Genomic DNA, 18878 nt, shown 5'->3' on the forward strand with positions numbered 1-18878 from the left:
AACAGCTTTCACAAAAATATTGTGGCCATATTAAAAATTAAAAACAAATCTTCTTCATTTTCTTTTTACTATCTATGACAGAAACCAAAAACTAAAGAGCGGTACAGAAAACACAGACTCACAATTTATTTCTAAACACAGCAGAAGGATGAGTTGTAAACGAGATTAGATGATAAAATCGTGTTTATATGTAAAATTCGTTACGAAAAGTGTTTAGAGAAAAACGTTGCCTGTCGCCTTGGTAGAATGTCTAATGTTGACTGTTTGAATGTAACAAAATAGTATATTTAAAGTTGACTGAAGTCGTTTACCAGTAACGAGCACCATGGTGCCTGTGGCGATAGAAGGATGCACCCAGGGTGCTGAAGGTGGAGGAGCTCGAGGAGGCTCAATATCACTAGCACTGCTAATAGACTTCATAGTCCAAAGAACGTACGATGAGCTTACGGTTTTGGCGGAATTGTAAGTACAATTTTTCAACGCAGCACTTAGCTAAACTCATAAATTCTAATAACAATTGCAATTTACAGGTTGCCCCGAAAAACAGATATGGAGCGTAAAATTGAAATTTACAAATTCAGTGCTAGAACACGACAGCTGTTTGTGCGATTACTAGCTTTAGTAAAGTGGGCTAGCAGTGCTACTAAAGTAGACCGCTCTGCACATATTATGGCATTCCTGGATAAACAAGCCTTACTGTTTGTGGAGACAGCTGATGTTTTAGCCAGAGTTGCTAGAGAGACCCTGGTACATGCAAGGTTTGTTTTCTGTCTATAAAATGATATTAAAGTTAGAATTTTAAATAGCTACTGTCCTGAAAGTGTAAGAAGCTGGCACAGGCTGAATATTGCTTCTATTCTCCTTCACTACTTAAGTCTGTGGTCTTCTTCTTAGTTATTTATTATATTCATAAACTTTTTCTCTTAAATCACCCGACCCAATATTACTATTGAAAACATTGTTACTTTTATCCAGTAAAATATTTTAATTAACTAAACTTAATATATTACTCACTATGAATTACTATGCATAATAATTTTATTATTAGATTACCCACTTTCCACATGGCTGCAGCAGTAGAAGTCTTAACACTTGGCACATACAGCCGATTACCTGCAGTAATTAGAGAGAGGCTGGTCCCTCCTCCTTCTCTGACACCTGGAGAACGCAGAAGCACCTTGCGTGCACTTGCTCATGTTGTAAGACAAAGACTCACCACTGCATCTTTGCCCAGTGATATTAGGAATTTAAAGGTATGTGTCAACAATAACCTTTTTTTTAGTTTTCTGACATTTAGTTCAACAAGGTAAAACAACCTCTCAAAATACAGTAATCAAATGCTTACAGTTCTTTCATAATAACTAAATTTATTTGTTACAGGTAGAGAATGGGAGAGCTACATTTAGTGTGGGTCAGGAGTTCAGTGTTTCTCTTACTGTTATGGGAGATGCACCTAACTTGCCTTGGCGTTTGTTAGATATTGCAATATTAATACAGGACAGTGAAACTGGAGGTAACTAGATATTTGTGGATATAGATGGCATAGTATAAATTTAATGTTGAATTCAGTATTAATGTAGCTTTGTATTACAGAGGGCAAACCCCTAGTACATAGTTCCCAACTGGCGTGGTTGCGTGGAGTCGCGCAGGCGCGCCTAGCCGCCGCTGGCCTAAGCGGAGCCTTAACGGCACTTCGCTATTTCTGCCGCTCGCTGTCTCTTGAACTATTATACACTCAAACATTAAGGCTATGCCGTGATCGCCTATCACGGCACCTTCAAGTAGATAGATATACGCCGGGACAAAAGCTACAAGTATCATATTGGAGGTAAATTGTACTTGTTAACTCATAGTGTTCATCACCTTATGTAAGGTTTAACATTTGCTAAGTCCAATGTGAATTTTATTTTAGGGAGCTAGGTTGTGAGCTTGGCTATCGCCTGATAATAGGCGCGGAAGGTGAGCAATTATGCGTGTGGCACGTGCCAGCGTTAGCAGGTGGTGAGCGCGTGGCCAGCGCCCTCACACCGCACGCACCTTCCATGGAACGTTTGCTGGCACATACTGTACATGTGCGCTCCAGACAACGGCTGAATGATCTCAAAGTGCTGCTCAATGATTTAGGGGTAAGTAAGATAGTAGCAAAATATTATGTATATATTACCAGCAACAGAAACATATAGCACTCTTTTATTTCACAGGTGGAATGTAGTGTAAGTGGCTGGCCATGTGTATTGGCCTGCTCGGTGGTATCTCCCTGCTTACGCGCTGAACAACTGTTGGTTTGTGTTGGCGCACACGGTGGTCGGCTGCGAGCTCGCGTGCCCGCTTACCCTAACACTCCAAAAATGCCTGAACTGGCTAATGCGCTCGGCGCCACGAATATCAATCAAATCAAGACGTTACTAACGCAACTTAGGTTAGTATGTCAAAACTAAAGCTCGGTCGTTATTTCGTTGAACTTAAATATAGACATTAGACAATAATCTTTAATCATTTTCAAACACTTTAAACAGGTTCTGGCTGGTAGCCCGTCGTTGTGAGAAAACACTGCAACACTTACCGGCGAGTGTATGCGAACACTTGCCGTTCCTGCATGGGCCCGACCACCCGCTCAGCAAGCTGTCGCCCGACAGGCTTTACGTCACGCTGCACAGGCACACTGACTACATACTGGTAAATAAAGTTACCATTTGATGATATTTGTAACCATTTTAAGAAATAAATAAAAATTGAAAATGATCTGCGAAATGTTCATTCATAATAATATTTTTTTCTCTTTAATATTATCATTATTTCAGCAAAACGATCGTTTTCTATGTTCAGAATAGAGTGAATGAAATGGATGGGAAAGGAATGTCGCTATTTTTCTCTATAGTTTTGTTGATTTCTTTAGATTGTAGAGATGAAGGAGGTGGCGGCAGGCAGTACGGCGACGACCAGCAACAGCGCGAACGCCGGCAGCGCGTGCTCCGTGGCGCTGTCGTTTCACCTCGCCGGGGCCAAGCGCTGCACGCCCGACGAGTGCGAGGACGAGGTATATACACATTAATCTAACTGGATTTGTACAGTTTGTCTTATGGTAATGACAATTCAGAGGAATTTTAAGATGAGCCAATCCATGGGCAATATATAATATTAATATGTACAAATATTTTAAGGCTTGGTGAATCAAGGAATCAATACTGTTATTTGATGTTCAAAAAATTGCTGTTTTTTATATAAGTTTAAAGGACCTTAGCTAATCTATTACACCCTATTCCATACTTATGACAGTTGCATAAGTATTAAATAGGTTAGTTTTTATTAATTGATTAGTTTTGGGAACCAATAAATAAACGTCTGTATATAATATTTATTGTTGTCTGTAGAGCTCATCAAGTTCGTCTGCGCCTGCGACGGCTACGCGCGCGTACCTGAAGTTAACGTCTCTGGTGGAGCTGGATACTTTTACACTCACACACGGACCATTCACGCCTTTAGATACACCTGGTTAGTACTACATATTGCATTTTATGAGTTTTAAGTACTATCATGCCTACTAAGAAAGTATTTTATACTGAATTGTTTCTATTATAGCCTGTCAAAAGGGTACAGTGTAATGAAATGAAATGAAATGAAATTATTTATTCTGCAAATAGGATATTTTTTATCACTTTTACATGTCTCTTTTGAGAACGATGGAGCCGACATTTCCTAGCTGACTACCCTAAGAAGAAATGTCGAAACAAACTCAGGGGTCGCAGTCTCTTTTAAAGTCCAGACAATTTTCAAATTCGAGTGTATAAACTAATGCAGAGTATTTCAATAAATTGATAATATACCTGCATAAGGTTTATACTTACAAAAAAAATGTATAAAAAAGATTTAAAAAATAATAACGCAAATGAGTTGCATGTTATTAAATCAAATAATAATTAATATTAACAAAAATAAATTCATGCAAAAGCACAAAAAATGTCACATATGTATAAGATTATATGCAAAAGCACAAAACATGTCAATAATTATGTACACAAATAATGATAGCTGTATAAGCGAGCAGTTCAATCCCAAGCATTTTTATCATTTAAATAATCTGATATTTTGTAATATCCTTTTCCGGATAGTTTTAATTTAATAATAGTTTTAAATTTCTTAGTCGGTAGCTTACGAACATGAATGGGAAGCTTGTTGTAGAAACGTATACATTGACCCATGAACGAGTTGCTTACTCTATGGAGACGAGTAGCATGTACGGCTAAATTATGTTTGTTCCTTGTATTGATTGAGTGGACATCGGACAATTTTACAAAGTTTGATTCGTTTTTATGAACAAACATTAAATTCTCAAATATGTACTGTGAAGTTACAGTCAGAATGTTTATCTCTTTGAATTTCTCTCGGAGAGAAACTCTTGGGCCCAAATTATAAATAGCGCGGACGGCCCTTTTCTGAAGCACAAAGATGGAATGAATATCTGCACAGCCTCCCCAGAGGAGAATCCCGTACGACATAAGGCTATGAAAATAACTGAAATAAACTATTCTGGCTGTATCCACATCAGTTATCAGTCTAATTTTTTTACAGCATGTATTTATTAGTTAGAATTAATTGGTTATGAATTGTCTCAGGCATGCAGCCCGGCAAACGCAAGCTGTCTGCGTCTAGTCAGCGCGCAGTGCGCGTGCGTCAGCCGGCGTACTTCATACCAGAGCTGGCACATGTCGTGGCCGCCGCCGACGAACGCGTGCCCTTTGTCAACCTGGCGCAGGAGGTATGTGTATAAGCTTGTTATTAATATAAGTTTTAGAGGTACTATTTTTCAAGGGCGCACATTCTACGGATAGAGCATGTATACTTTTTCTATATTTGCCTACCAATGTTTTTGTTTTTACAACCAAAGGCTCAGTAATTGTACATCACTAATAATGTTACTTAAGATGTTTTACAAAACACTATTCTATTACCGCTAGCTTTTGTCCTACAGAGATTGCTAGTGCACGATCGGTGGTTTGTGATTAAGGCAGTCAATGAAGCCTGGGCTTTGAAGCGAGTTGATATGAAGGTGTTGTGTGCTGTGTGCAGCTGGCGCGGCGCGGCGTGAGTCACGGCGGCGTGCAGCCGGAGTGGTCGGGGTCCGCGCTGGGCATGCGCGTGGTGTGGCTGGGCCGGCCCGCGGGCGCCAGCGCGCCGGCCGCGGCCGCCCTGCGCGCGCGCCTGCTGGCCGCCACCGTGCGCCTCACCACCAAGAACCAGGCGCGCGTCTGGACCGCCGAGATCGTCTTCCACGGCTCGCCCGTGCGCACGCCCAACCCCAGGGAACAAGGTACTACTACATGTAAAATTATCTTGAGTCTAAAGTCGCACAATTTATGAACTATAACGCAAAAACTAGACTAGTTGTGGCTATTGGTGATGCAAATTCTAGTAACATGTTACCGATGACATAAAACCTTAATTTTGTAAAATAATTATGCTACTGATGGAAAAATAACTCTTCCCATAAACCTAAAAAAGAAACTAAACCCTGTTAAAGATTTTTGTCATTTCTCTAAAACACTATAAATTCAATATTTAACCGTATTTTGATATGTAGGCGAGCGTCGTTGCGTGTACCTGCAGTACGAGCTCGGTACGGACGCGGGTCGCACGGCCGACGCCTTTCTCGCCGACTGGGCCGCCATCGTTCATCTACACACATTACTACACGATTTTATGTTAAGACCAGCGCATGGTGAGTAATAAAGAACTTTATCATGATTACTGAGTTTGGATATCAATATATTTTTTTTTTCGACAAACATGTATTTTTTCATATTTAGAATGTCTTAGGTATTCTGTGTCCAACCTTTGAATTTGATTGTCTTCACTCGACTCGTTTGGCTGACCATATATGCCTTACACATTTATACGTGTATTTCTGTACAGAACGCGAGACATTATGGGCGGGCGTGTGCATCAGATCGTACACGTACCGCTCGCTGGTGGTGGGTTTCGGTACCGCTCAGCGCGCGACGGTGGTGATCCAGTGGAACGCCAACACGCAGCGCTACACGCTGGCCACGCCCGCGCACCAGCCTGCCGCCAATGCGCATCATCTGCTGCACCATCATCTCGACCATTACCTAAACTGGTAACATACACATTTAAGACGTTGCGATTTCCAAAGTTTCGTGGCCCACCGAATTAATACTAAAAGCAGATATCGGAAAAAAGCATATTATTGAACGTTAATAGGAGTAGGACTAAAACCATAAACCATTCACTGCCAAAACAAAAAATAAATAAAAAAATACATATATGACAGTGGGTATGTCTGTTTTGCGTATTTTTGCAGCAAATATAAAATTCTACATTAGTTGTAGGCATTACATATTTTATTTATTTTGAGTGTTATTATTTTATTATCAAAAATGACGGTATTTATGAGAGCTTGTTGTGTAGCCACAAGGACCTGATGTCGTTTGGGGTGGTGTTGCGCGAGACGTACGGGCCGCTGCTGGCGCTGAGCCGTTTGCCCACGCTGCCACAGCTGGGTCTCCATCATGTGCGCACACTCATGCCCACGCCCACATTCACGCTGCTCGCCCACTCATGGAGAAAGGTATCGTTTGCTCACGTTGCTTTATGGTAAACACTTCTATTTTTATTCTTGTATTATTTTATTGTTCAAATATTTTAATTTCCGAGTAGGGCCGAATGGTAACTGTATTACTAACTTAATTCACCAACTTCAGGCTTGCCTAATTTGTTTTCATAAATGCTAATCCTAGATCAGGCCCAAGGTTCAGGTTACATATTTTGCCCTATAAAAATATTATTATTAATCAGTGTGTGAACCCTGTTTGGTTTTTCACAGATCCGTATCGTATACGCAGGTGCGTACTCGTTAGAGGTGGGCATCCGCGGCGGCGGCATCGTCACGATACGCGACGGAGCATACTCCAAGTTCGACCGAACCACTGTCGTTGACGAGTTCGTTCCAGCTCTAGGATTAAAGGTACTTCTTTAAATATATACCTAAACTAGCTGACCCAGCAAACGTTGTTTTGCCGAATATTTTTTTTTCTAGTTGTATTTATTTTAAATGCCACATTATAAAAAAAAAACAAACAATTTCGTCCAAAAAATAAAATATTTTATTTAATTGTGAGCAACCCTTGTCACTTAGGGGTATGAAATATAGATGTTAGTCGATTCTCAGACCTACTGAATACGCATATAAAATTTGGTATAAATCGGTTAAGCCGTTTCGGAGGAGTACGGTAACTAACATCGTGACACGGGAATTTTATATATTAGATAATAATTTAGTTTTTCGTACTACCAAACACAGGAAAATCATTCATGATATTTAGTTGCTATAACTTGTTTGTTGCCAGGCGTTCTTATCGCGATATGTAGAGGATAATATGAGTGCAAGACTGTTAGCTGAAGATGATAACCCACCATCACCTATGTCACCCATGCCTCCAGGTACGAATATAAAATATAACAACCATTGATTCTAATATTTAAGTTGTATGGATTTATTTTTGTATACTAATATTATAATATGTGGTATTAGGTGGTCTGCGATTCCCGGCGCCGCTGACGCCGCCGCAGCCGCACACGCCGCACTCCGCGCCCGTCACGCCTCACCCCGCCTCGCCCGCGCAACACCAGGTAGCACCTTTATTATTATCAGTGTAATATGTATGAATATGTCGACTCCTGTGAATTGAGTTAGTTTTATATGTCGAGTCAATCTTGCCGAAGTTTAAAAAAAAAAGTTTTTAAAATGATAACTTCGGCAAGATTAACTCGATTCTTAAACTAGGGTATAGATCACTACCTATTTCGAAAGAAATGTTCTTTAATAGCTGTTGACAAATTATAATGGGGAATATGCACGTGACTTAAATATGGACAAAATATTTTTTTTTGTAATATTTATTGCTACTGAAAACACACTATACAATTATTTTTAGAATTTATTTTAATTTAATAATGAAATTTAATCATCAAAAAGTGGCTGTTTTGAAATTACCGCGCAAATTTTCGAAACGTAACACTATTGGTGGAACAAAACGTGACGTCAGTTTTACACGAGACGTCTGCTGTCAACAAGCTATTTGTATGGTTTCTTTTTGGAGGAATAATTGTTATTGTATTGTGTCGCTGTTTTTTTATCTTAAGTTAATAGTTTTATGTGTTCAAAATATTAATTAATTGTGAAGAAGGACTTAGAGAATGACTGAAACCGGTTTCGTAAAAGCGCAGTCGGATAATCTTCCGAAAATCGACGTGTTTATGATGGCCACGTATTTCGCTTCAAATCCAGATTTATACATACATAAAGATAAATTTAGAATATCGAATAAGAATTTTTAATAATATCTTTACAACTTTTTGTAAACTAGGTTATGTTTTGTAGAGGTTTGTAAACAAAACAAGTAGGTAGGTAAAAGTAAGAATGATTTGTATATGTATTTTACTTTTTTGATATCCTTACTTACATTGAAATGATCTTCACAACAGTATAAACAGCTCAAACACGATACATTGTCTCTTCTCATCGCCTTGCACCACTTTTTCCTTAGATTTTCACCTTTCGGCATAAGGAAATACACTTTGTCAGGTGCAGTGTTGATGTTATTTGGACACATAGGAACGACACAATATTTATAATATGGTTTTTTGTGCTTTTCCATGGTAATTAAGTCGATATTCACTCACTTTATTTATTTTTTGGTAATTTTGTAAACCAATCACTTTGCTGTTGACATCGAACTTGTGTAATGGTGACGTCACGAGCAAGCGCGCCAAAATGGCCGCGTTTAAATTGATCGCGATTTTAATATTTAATTTTTTGCATAATAGTTTATATTTTGGACGTGATATTTGTATGTTTGGTAATGTAATAACTAGTAGAAACATATAAAAAATAAAATAAAAATCATGCATATTCCCCATTGTTGTAGATGGGCGGCGGCTCGTTCAACCTGACATCCCCGACGGGCGGCGTGTCGGCGTCCCCGGCGTCGCCGCTGGCGCCCTCCCCTCACGCCGCGCCGGCCGCCAGCCCGCACCCGCCGCCCACCTCGCCCTTCACGGCCTGGCCCGCCTCGCCCTCGCTGCCGCGGCCCTCGCCGGGACACCACCCCTCACCCCGCCATCACATCGACCACAAAGGTGCGCACATACTTATATACATGTACACTTTACAAACTTTTTTTCCATACGATTCTTATTATCCCTGTCGTTATATTCAACCTAAAAGTACCAGAGACTGATACTGATGAAATGAACAGTTTCTGAAGAAAAACTGTAGGCGCGACTAGGAGGTACCTATGCAAGGAAAATCCTTTACGGCAATATGGCGTCATCTTTATCCGTTCATCCGATTCTTAAATATTTTTGATTTTACGACAGTTTATAAAAAAAAATTGTTCGATCTCTTCTGAAAAAAGAAAATTCATAAAAAAAAATCAATCAAAGGAGAAGCAAAAAAGCAAAGAAGTTTTACTTCACTCACGTGTGATGGTTACACACACTCTTTGTTCTTTCTAAAATGCTTCACAACTTTACCAAAATGGTCGTAGCAAGTTGAAACAGATCGCTATATAGCGATGTGTTTGTGCGCAGGTGGTGTAGCGAGTTCAAGTGCAGGTTCCCGCGCGGCGTCGGCGGTGAGCGGGCGCGCGTGGGCGGGCGCCACGGCCACGCCGCTGAGCGTGTGCAAGCTGGAGACGCTGTGCACGGCCTGCGAGCCGCCCGCCGGCGCGCCGCCCGGGCCCGCGCTCGCGCCGCTGCAGCGCTTCCTCGCCTGCGTCTACATGAAGCGCACGCTGCAGCGGTTCGTGCAGCAGGAGGACTATGTGAGTACTCCTACTGTACCGAGTAACAAGACTAGAGCAAAATAATGGTACCGTCTAGAACTGTCGGAAAATAACAAGCATAATATGGGTGTATAAGCTATAATATGTTTTGTGTAAGGAATTGAAATACATATAGTAGCTTGCTTCGTTTTTTTAGTAAAAGCATAAACAGCAGTAACTTATGGTGACTTGTATGTGAACCAGTTGACGCTAGTATCAGTGGAGGCGACGAGTCTGACGTTCCGCTGCGAAAGCGCGGGGTTGGCGGCGCGCGTGGCGCTGCACCCGCAACACATGCAGTCGCTGCATCTGCAGCTCACGCCACTGCCTGACCATAACAAGGATTCCTGGACTGCTGATGACTTGCAGGTATGGAATGGATCTATTGGGATGAGTAAAAAGATGTGACTTCATGAACTAAATTGTTAATTGTGTGAAATAATTAATAGGAGATGTGCGTGTGTGTGTAACTCAACACAGCACTTAACACATTTGCATTATATTTTTGGTATATTTAAAATAAATACTTCTTTTTAGGGTTCCGTACGTCTGAATACAAAAACGGAACCCTTATAGGATCACTCGTGTGTCTGTCCGTCCGTCGCTTACAGTCAATTATATCCGAATCTATTGGACCGATTAAGTTGAAATTTGGTACACATATCAATTCCTGTAACCCAAACACAGAGGTGTGACGTGAGCAGATGAAATCTGTATATGGGGGGTCATTTTTGGGGGGGAAGGGGAAAATTAAAAAAAAAATCTGAAAACTGCATCGTGTGGCATATCAAATGAAAGGTCTTGTTGAGAAGATCTTAAATGTATTTTTTTGTAATTTTAAAATAAATAGTTTCCAAGTTATTCAAGAAAATAGACGAAAATTGACCATTCCCCCCCTTATCTCCGAAACTACTGAACCTGAAATTTTGAAAAAAATACAGAAATTAGTTTTCTCATTATAGATTATAGGAAAACCTATAAGAAGTCCATGATATTAAAATAACATGGTAAATCACTGAATATTGTGCGTACCAACTTACATTTGCATTTGGAATGTGTGGGAGAACATATTTTTTAACTCCAAAAACATGATAGGTAACATCGTACGGAACCCTCTTCACGCGAGTTCAACTCGCACTTGTCCCTTTTTTTAGAAATGGTATTAGGTAAATAAATAAATTTATTTTAATTGTAACTCAGGAATGCGCCTTAAACTTTGTAAAATAACGGATTAATTGAACTCACAGTCGAACTGTGTGAATAATTCATCGGCCTAGCCTTTTCCCAACTATGTTGTGGTCGAACTGTGTGAATAATTGTAATACATATTTGATTTGGACGTACCAGGTGATGGAGAAGTTCTTCGAGCAGCGCGTGGCGATCGCGCCGTACCGCGCGACGGCGCTGCAGGGCTGGACGCGCGCGTGGGGCGCGCCGGGCGCGGCGCTGGGCTCGCTGGTGTCGCTCATGCGCGCCGAGCTGGCGCCGGGCGCCGCGCCCGCGCTGTGGGCGCTGCACTGGGCGCTGCGCATCCCGCCCGCCGCGCCGCCCATCGTGCCCGCCGGACAGCCCGCCGTGCTGCTCGCCAAGCATAAGATACTCTTCTTTGTGAGCACGCACACTTATACATAGCATTTGTTTCTCTTCAATCAATCTACATTAGTAATAGAATACATGAACTCTATTACATTTATATAAACTCTATGTTCTACCACTGAAAATTGACTGAGTTTTTTTTCCACAATTTCAAATAAATAACTTTCCATAAAAAAATTAATCAATGAAACACTCTTAACCAACCGCGGCTTCTTTGTTAGATCTGCCTGACGCGAGGCGATACGCAGCTCGTGTTGCCGCTGGTATACGACATGCAGATGAACGTGACGCAGCTAGCCGACAAGCAAAATGCACAGCCGCATCTTATCGCCGTTAGCTTGCACCTCAAACGGTATTATATCCACTATTTTCTACGAACATAATAACTAGAACTATGTTTACAGGAAGGTATCATGATTTAGCTGTGTGTTTAATGTGTTAATAATGTGAACAAATAATATTTATAAGTCATAATTTCTGTTTGTCCAGTTTCAACGAGTTCAACCAGTCGCACTCGGAGTGCACGCTGTGGCCGGCGGTGCGGGACCTGCTCACGAACTTCACGCTGCCGCAGGAGGCCCCGCAGGCGCCCGCGCCGCCGCCGCCATAGCACACGCTGCCCTACGACCTGCTCGGCACATAACATACCGGACTATACATAAACTTGTGTTTCTACAAAGTATTTACGGTGGTTACTCAACTAACGTTCAATCAGTGTTTATTTTATGTATTTTTTTTGTGGGTTAGAATAACATAGAGCTCGTAACTGGCGTCGGTGGCATAGTCAACAGAATTTGACTAGAATATTCAAACGGGAATATGTGAGCAATATTAGATCAATACTGGCTGACAACGACATTGTCGCCACCTACTTACTCTGTGTAAACCAGTAGGTACTGTCTCATAAGTAATATAAATACTGTCCAACGTTAAGCATACATTTTTGGTAACACCACTAGCGTGTAAGTTGTTTGTATACATAAGCTGTTTTCTTCTGAATCAGATTACCCGACTGTTGCTGATTGTTCTATTTTGTGTATTAGTTTAGAGACCATGAATTAGTATAGGAACTAATAGAACTTTTTATAAGAAAGTATATTGTAAATTATTATTTAATAAACAGATAATCTCAAATTGTATTTTTTCTTACGTTTGCTTACATGAAACCAAGTTATGATTACAAAACATGATCAGAATACTGCGTATAAACATATGTCATAGATTTGTGTTTCAAGAAACACATTTACATTCATATGAATATCCTACAGGAATAATCTCAAAACAAAGCAAATAGAAACTACGATATTTAAGATATGATAACCATCCTCTTTTATAACAGGAAGAACAGCATAATACATAATGTATTCACATAAATGTATTTTTGTCTTTGACGAATATTATGGCTGTCTTGAAGACTTTGACATCTCGCACTCAAGTATGGACAATCCAAAATTATAGAAGTCAACAAAACATTTTGATTGAAATCCAAATTACTTGTGGATATGACGACGTCGGGGAAAAGTGGTCGACATGAAAATTCAGTTGAAACAATACTCACATTTGACAACAGAGATTTGGTATGGATTTTCAGTAATAGCTCGTAATTTTAGAAGTATGGATAACGGTTTCTTAAGTGACCAATTATTATATTATCACCTGGTAAATGTCCCCCCATCCTCCTCATAAGGAAGAGAAACTTTAAACACGTGCTCAAACGGTTAACGATTTCAAATTTCAAGCCCGGGCTTATAACCTTTGTTTTGATCATCAAAAGTCGGTGTCAAAACTTTACACAATATACGATTTATCTAACTACACCGTAATTATTTGTCTTATTACACAAACCATCAAGAATGACAATAAACATGCAAATCGAAATCAAACAATCACTTGCTATGAATTTGAAATTGGTGAAAACTGAAGTAATGTGTGGGTGTTGTGTATTAGCAAAGTCAATGGTCAGTGGTGTGGTCGACGTCCCACATCCCGGGCGTGCAGGAACAGACTGCCCGGCAGGAGCGCATGCGCGTGCGCGGACGACGTCGCCTGCGCATCGGCTCGCTCGCGCTCAGTGCGCTGCTCACCATGCACGGCCGCGTACCAGCCTCGGCACTAACCGGCGGAGTCTGTTAGTGATTTCATATTCAAACTACCGTGCGCTATAATACTGTCACCATCATTAACTAGACCATCTTGTAAAAACCCATTCATGTTCATGAGTCAGTCCTTGATATATCTTTTCTTTACTTGCCAAGTTAAGTACCAATATTGCTATCTGTATATTTTTGAACATCCTATGAATACAGAGCCCATTCTATTCTGAAAGTATACTTATATAAGTTTTATAATTTCCAGTTGGATTTGCGCTGTTCCTGGTGGTAGCTGTAATGTCCCTCGCTAACCCACTACGACATTTTGAGGTGTACTTGGGTCAGTGGAGCGTAAGTGGGCCAGGACGAGCTTTTCGCATCCTACCGATGCTTGACGGTTAGTAGGAATGTAGCTAGGTTGTCATTTTTCATTCATCCTCCTATCATAACGCTTTGGGGCGACGCGCGACGGGGTGCTACGAGGTGATACGAGTAGTAGTTGTCGACGATTACCGCTTACCTTTACTTGTTCCAGTCTTTATTTTGTTCTAATATCTATACTAATGTTATTTTAACTCCTTAGGTATAGGCATAGCAATGTGTATAAACGCAATAGTGCGTGCTATCAACTGCTGTGCTATAGCGGCCATAGCGGCGCTTTACGTGTCACATTCTGTAGCTGATGCGAAGTTACCCTTCACATATTGTCGGTTAGTTACTTGCAATCAAGTATCACTGTGCACTTTTTTCGAAATAGGCGGGTTTAAATATCTACTTACTTTTAGTAGCTACTTCTTTATGTTAAAAACATTATTTTATTTCAGGGATTTCGAATTAAAAGCTTATGAACCAGTGATGAGAGACGTTAAATTGTTGTCACTAGTAAGTTTAGAAATATTGTCTTATTAAGTACAAATTATTCTGTAGTGGGAAATCCATGCTCCTGGGTAACGTTTGAGTGCACTACTTTATCATCGCCGTTGGATTTCGACGGTTCTTAAAAGTAAATTGGTTTCAAAGTTTTAAAATATTGATCGTGAATGTTTCAGTCCAGAATACCACTAGATAAAGCAATCATATATCCGGGAGAGGAGTCAAGCACCGTGGGATTAAAGCATCGAGCTTGGCGAAATGTTTCACTTTCCAAGTGTGTTGTTTTAGTTTTTTTATTTGTAAAACGACCAAAAATCATTAATATGGCCTATTTTCTATACTGTTTCGTAGAAATTTATTGGAGATTTTTATATGTTGTTGCAGTCGTCTCTCTAAATGATTATAATTCATGCTACTAAACATTGAAGAAAATCATATTCAAACTATTTATTTTGTATAATGATTGCTGTTATTACAGGAGACGGAAACCTATTCGGCAAGTACAAATATGCAGAGAGACGTACTCAGGACATTATCCGTCTATCTATAGTACTCCTGCCTACAACTATTTTTAGTATGTTTAATTAACTCTAACATTTACTGTAAATTTCTACAATTTTTCTGTTCATTTAAGTTTATTTTATGTCCTATTGCAGCGTAGAAGTGGTACATTTACGTTCAAACTTCTCTTTGGTACACTTCAACATACCACTCGTGTGCGCTATTGCTGTCATTTGGCTCATATTATGGTTCATAATGATATTGGAAAAATTGGTATATGGTAGAGTAGGTATACGTCTAAGATTATTCATTTATGAACTTGCCATGCAAATTCAGTTTAAGCGTGTTGTGTCAAGCATATTTATTCAATTGATTTATTTATTGTCATAAATAAATGTTACCTACTGTAAAACCTAGAATATTTGTTAATCTTTAGTTTATTAGCTAATCTTAGGATGTACCAACACGAATCGGTAAAACTAGAAATATATAAGAAGGAAATATTAAATTGCTTGCGTATTATAACACTGAGCATTTTGACAACACAATAATTGGAAATTCAGTAAGAGGCAGAGCACTCCAGGCTAATGCAGTGAATTATTATTGTGTTGCTGGAGATGGGACTGTCATGGTAACGTACACATTTTGATTAGTTTTGATAATGCTGACACGACTAATGTAACTGAATTGTATGATGGGTTATCTTATGTCTTTTTATAACTTTGTTTGGTATTTTTCTGTATTTTGTTGGTTTTAGTTAATTTGGAACAACATGGCCCCGTGGTTTGTAATAATACCATGGGTGTGGACTTTATTGGTTGCCTTCACTGCAGCGTCAAACCTCACTATGTACAAAACTTTACGTACAATCCTACGGCTTGGTGCGAAAGATGTTATTGCGGTATTTATCGTTGAATATTTTGAATAGTGTAAAAATAAAAGTGCTTTAAATAAATATGTTCTATAATCTTAGGGTTTGGCGGACGCTTTTGAGGTAGCTCTCTATATTCATTCAGTCACTGTTGGAACTGAAATAATTCATGGCAAAGGATTAAATTATTATGGTAAGTTACCCCAGCAAAATGAATTAATTTCCTATTCTTATAAAAATAAAGATAAGGCAGCTTCATTAAGCAATCGTGATAACCGTAACTATATTGTATTTTGTAGCTTCGGGTCACATAGACCCTGCCCTGAACAACGAGAACGTGTGGCACTCGGTGACAGTGCTGCTGCTCACGGGCTTCCACACCGGCGGGGCTGCGCTGTGCGCGCTTGTCGATTACATACACCCGCATAACTCGGGCTTGTATGCTATGGAGGAGAGTACGTTCATACTTTACCTGCTATAAGTACCTACCTAATTTTTGATACGTTTTCAAATTTAAATATATTTTTTCTCCATACTTAATGTAAATATTTAAGACAGATGCGTATTTTGTAATAGGTACACTGTGGGTAATACCAATGTACTCCAAGTGCACGTCGATGACTGGTTACTCTCACCTCGTGTAAGTACACTTTCAGGAGTTCACTTGAAAAAATGGCTTTTTGTATTCAGTAATCGTTGCTAAGATTTAAACATTACTTCACCTTGTCTCAAACATTTTAGGACGACGCTTGTGTTCGGTGGTTTGACGTTTTCGTATATGACTGTGGCGTTCGTGTTGTTAAAAACAGCTTTGCACACAATCTTTGAATATAAAGTGAAACTAGTGTAAGTATTTTTTTTTCGGTTTTTGTGATAGGTTTTGACAATAACATCACTGCTCTCTGCACTACGATAATAAGAGCAGTCGGTGGTAAATGACTAATATTATGAGCATATAAAAACTTAAGATATTTACATGAAAATATATTTGCGCCGCGTCGGTTTATTTCTAGTTTTAAAATCAAATATACTGTAAATTCAATCGCTTAAAATATGCGAACTTATTACTCGGTTTTTCAGATTCGCAGAACAAGTACTCGTTGGAGGTTTAATGCTGACATGCATGGTCATTACTATGATTTTTGCAACCCACGTAAGTTTTGCTTTATGCAAACAAAAATCAAAATACTAATTTAAGAAACGTGCAACGGCTTTCGTTGGGAAGCCACGAAAACCGTTAAAAACACGTCTTGAATCTGAAAAGAAAACAGAAATCGTCTATCCGTAGTGTGTGAAATAATGATGCGGGAAGGTTACGGCTAATACCCAGCACTTGTTTTCCAATAACATTAAAACCTTAATCAGAAACCTTCTTACAGATTTTGTTAAAATATCTCTGCTACGTGCAAGTGATGGAATATAAGATCGCGATCGTGATCTCAATGATCGAATAAGTTATTTTAGTGATAATAATTTATAACAAAACTTGAATGTCCCTCCAACTATCTCTAGAATATGATGAACTTAAAATTCACTAAAAAACAAATTCTCTACGTATTAGCACTTATTTTTGTTCCGTAAAATGGGAATGGACAAAATCTGCCTTAAAAAAGTTAAGGTTTCTGCCAAACGATCAAAGCTTCTTTAGTACTTACTAAGTAATTTATGTTTGGTACATGAGGGAGGCATAGCTTTGCTGGAGAGCGTGGACTCGATGATGACGGGCGTAGCGATGCCGCTGGTGGCGGTGCTGGAGCTGGTGAGCCTGCTGTACGTGTACCGCAGCCACGACTTCCAGTCCGACGCGCGCTTGGCCACGGAAGACAACGCGTGTGCCGCTCGCATAAGCATACAGTGGCACATTATACCTTTAGTTTCATTGGTGAGACTTCTGATTAAGAAAATAACTTCTATATTTGTCGTTATGTACATACTCGTAGGTTGGTATGCTGCCGAAGGTGAACCCATACAAGGTACCATAAAACTTATGGTACTTAAAAAGAGGTAACCAATCTTCTTGTGTACTAATATAATAAAAACGCATAAATAAACGAGTGATAAATTTCAGCGGTAATCTTTGTTGTTGTTTTACACGAATTTTAAACTCTGATGCAAAAAGAGGCTTTTTTATTTGAAAGAGTTTTCTAGCGACAGTTCTTAGATTTGTTCTGTTCCGCTTTTTTAAGATCGTGGCTTTCTTTCTAAGAGGGGTGTAATAATTTTGACCCGTATGTGTTTGTCTGGTTGTGGTACTGTAGATACTAAACGGGTGAATCGATTTTGATGCCTTTTTTATTTTCAATTTGGCCTTGTCAAGTGAGTTATTATACGAAGAGACAAATATAGTTGACCTTTTTACGTACATAAGGATCAGGTCGTGGTTTCTTCCAAAGAATGCACTCACAATGTTGTTGATTAATATATCTATTACATACCACGATATACTGTCTACAAACAATTTTTTCTTCAGAGTACTTTGCATTGTGGTCCGACTAGTATCATTGATACGGACCACGATAAATTGAATGCCACATTGTCGTGTTTTCAGATAACTCTCATACTAAAAATCACGACGTTAGTGGCGGCGGAGTTGCCGCAGCGCTCCATGTACCTGGCGCTGGCGCCGCTGCTGGCGCTGGTGGTGTCGGTACCGCTGCGGGCCGCGCACAACGCCTACACCTTCCTCCGGCCCACGCCGCAGACCACCTGATGCTACCGAATGGTCCGCATCCTACAGCCTTCTACATCGTGCTTATGAAGCGAACTTCGAAACAATAAAATGTTTTTAGTAAATGTCTATCATTTGTTTTGATTTTATGGTAACCGCTTGTTCCTCAGTTTGTTTTATTTAAATTAGTCGAATGTAACTTTCAAACATTTTTTTACTATATACAATATCTTATATCGATATTCAATATTTCATCTACCATTACTTTCTAATAAAAACCGGTCACGTGCGAGTCAGATAAGCGACACCGAGGGTTCTGTATTAATAGGCCGTTGTTCCTCGATCTTTGTTTATTAGTATTTAGTCTTATAACGGCAATATCATTTTTCGACATACTTCAACTGTCTAGGCTATTCCAGTTGATGAGATACAGCGGC

The 18878-nt window shown here is 39.6% G+C and overlaps 2 protein-coding genes across 4 annotated transcripts; both read left to right on the forward strand.

The window, feature by feature from the left end:
• Nucleotides 1-39: 39 nt before the first annotated feature.
• On the forward strand, nucleotides 40-12572 carry LOC113492725 (mediator of RNA polymerase II transcription subunit 14). 2 transcript variants are annotated; one of them, XM_026870349.1, is made up of 24 exons: nucleotides 40-462; nucleotides 531-758; nucleotides 1049-1253; nucleotides 1381-1513; nucleotides 1594-1828; nucleotides 1913-2126; nucleotides 2202-2419; nucleotides 2517-2676; nucleotides 2897-3037; nucleotides 3372-3492; nucleotides 4614-4756; nucleotides 5068-5308; nucleotides 5579-5716; nucleotides 5911-6115; nucleotides 6427-6586; nucleotides 6842-6982; nucleotides 7365-7458; nucleotides 7550-7647; nucleotides 8946-9156; nucleotides 9610-9842; nucleotides 10047-10211; nucleotides 11190-11450; nucleotides 11660-11790; nucleotides 11928-12572. In XM_026870349.1, the coding sequence occupies exons 1-24, from the start codon at nucleotides 326-328 to the stop codon at nucleotides 12046-12048; spliced, it is 4134 nt and encodes a 1377-aa protein (XP_026726150.1). In that variant the 5' UTR covers nucleotides 40-325; the 3' UTR covers nucleotides 12049-12572. The 2 variants fall into 2 exon arrangements, with proteins under 2 accessions (XP_026726150.1, XP_026726151.1); XM_026870350.1 differs by having other exon boundaries at nucleotides 9634-9842.
• Nucleotides 12573-12638: 66 nt separating this feature from the next.
• Nucleotides 12639-18572, forward strand: LOC113492727. 2 transcript variants are annotated; one of them, XM_026870353.1, is made up of 16 exons: nucleotides 12639-13015; nucleotides 13386-13566; nucleotides 13794-13925; nucleotides 14112-14238; nucleotides 14353-14410; nucleotides 14578-14675; nucleotides 14880-14975; nucleotides 15058-15187; nucleotides 15660-15803; nucleotides 15876-15966; nucleotides 16073-16228; nucleotides 16350-16413; nucleotides 16515-16619; nucleotides 16854-16926; nucleotides 17455-17655; nucleotides 18322-18572. In XM_026870353.1, the coding sequence occupies exons 1-16, from the start codon at nucleotides 12941-12943 to the stop codon at nucleotides 18481-18483; spliced, it is 1893 nt and encodes a 630-aa protein (XP_026726154.1). In that variant the 5' UTR covers nucleotides 12639-12940; the 3' UTR covers nucleotides 18484-18572. The 2 variants fall into 2 exon arrangements, with proteins under 2 accessions (XP_026726154.1, XP_026726155.1); XM_026870354.1 differs by lacking the exon at nucleotides 16515-16619.
• The last annotated feature ends 306 nt before the right edge of the window (nucleotides 18573-18878 follow it).

The sequence above is a fragment of the Trichoplusia ni genome, chromosome 4 (genome assembly GCF_003590095.1).
Source record: "Trichoplusia ni isolate ovarian cell line Hi5 chromosome 4, tn1, whole genome shotgun sequence".
Taxonomy (NCBI): domain Eukaryota; kingdom Metazoa; phylum Arthropoda; class Insecta; order Lepidoptera; family Noctuidae; genus Trichoplusia; species Trichoplusia ni.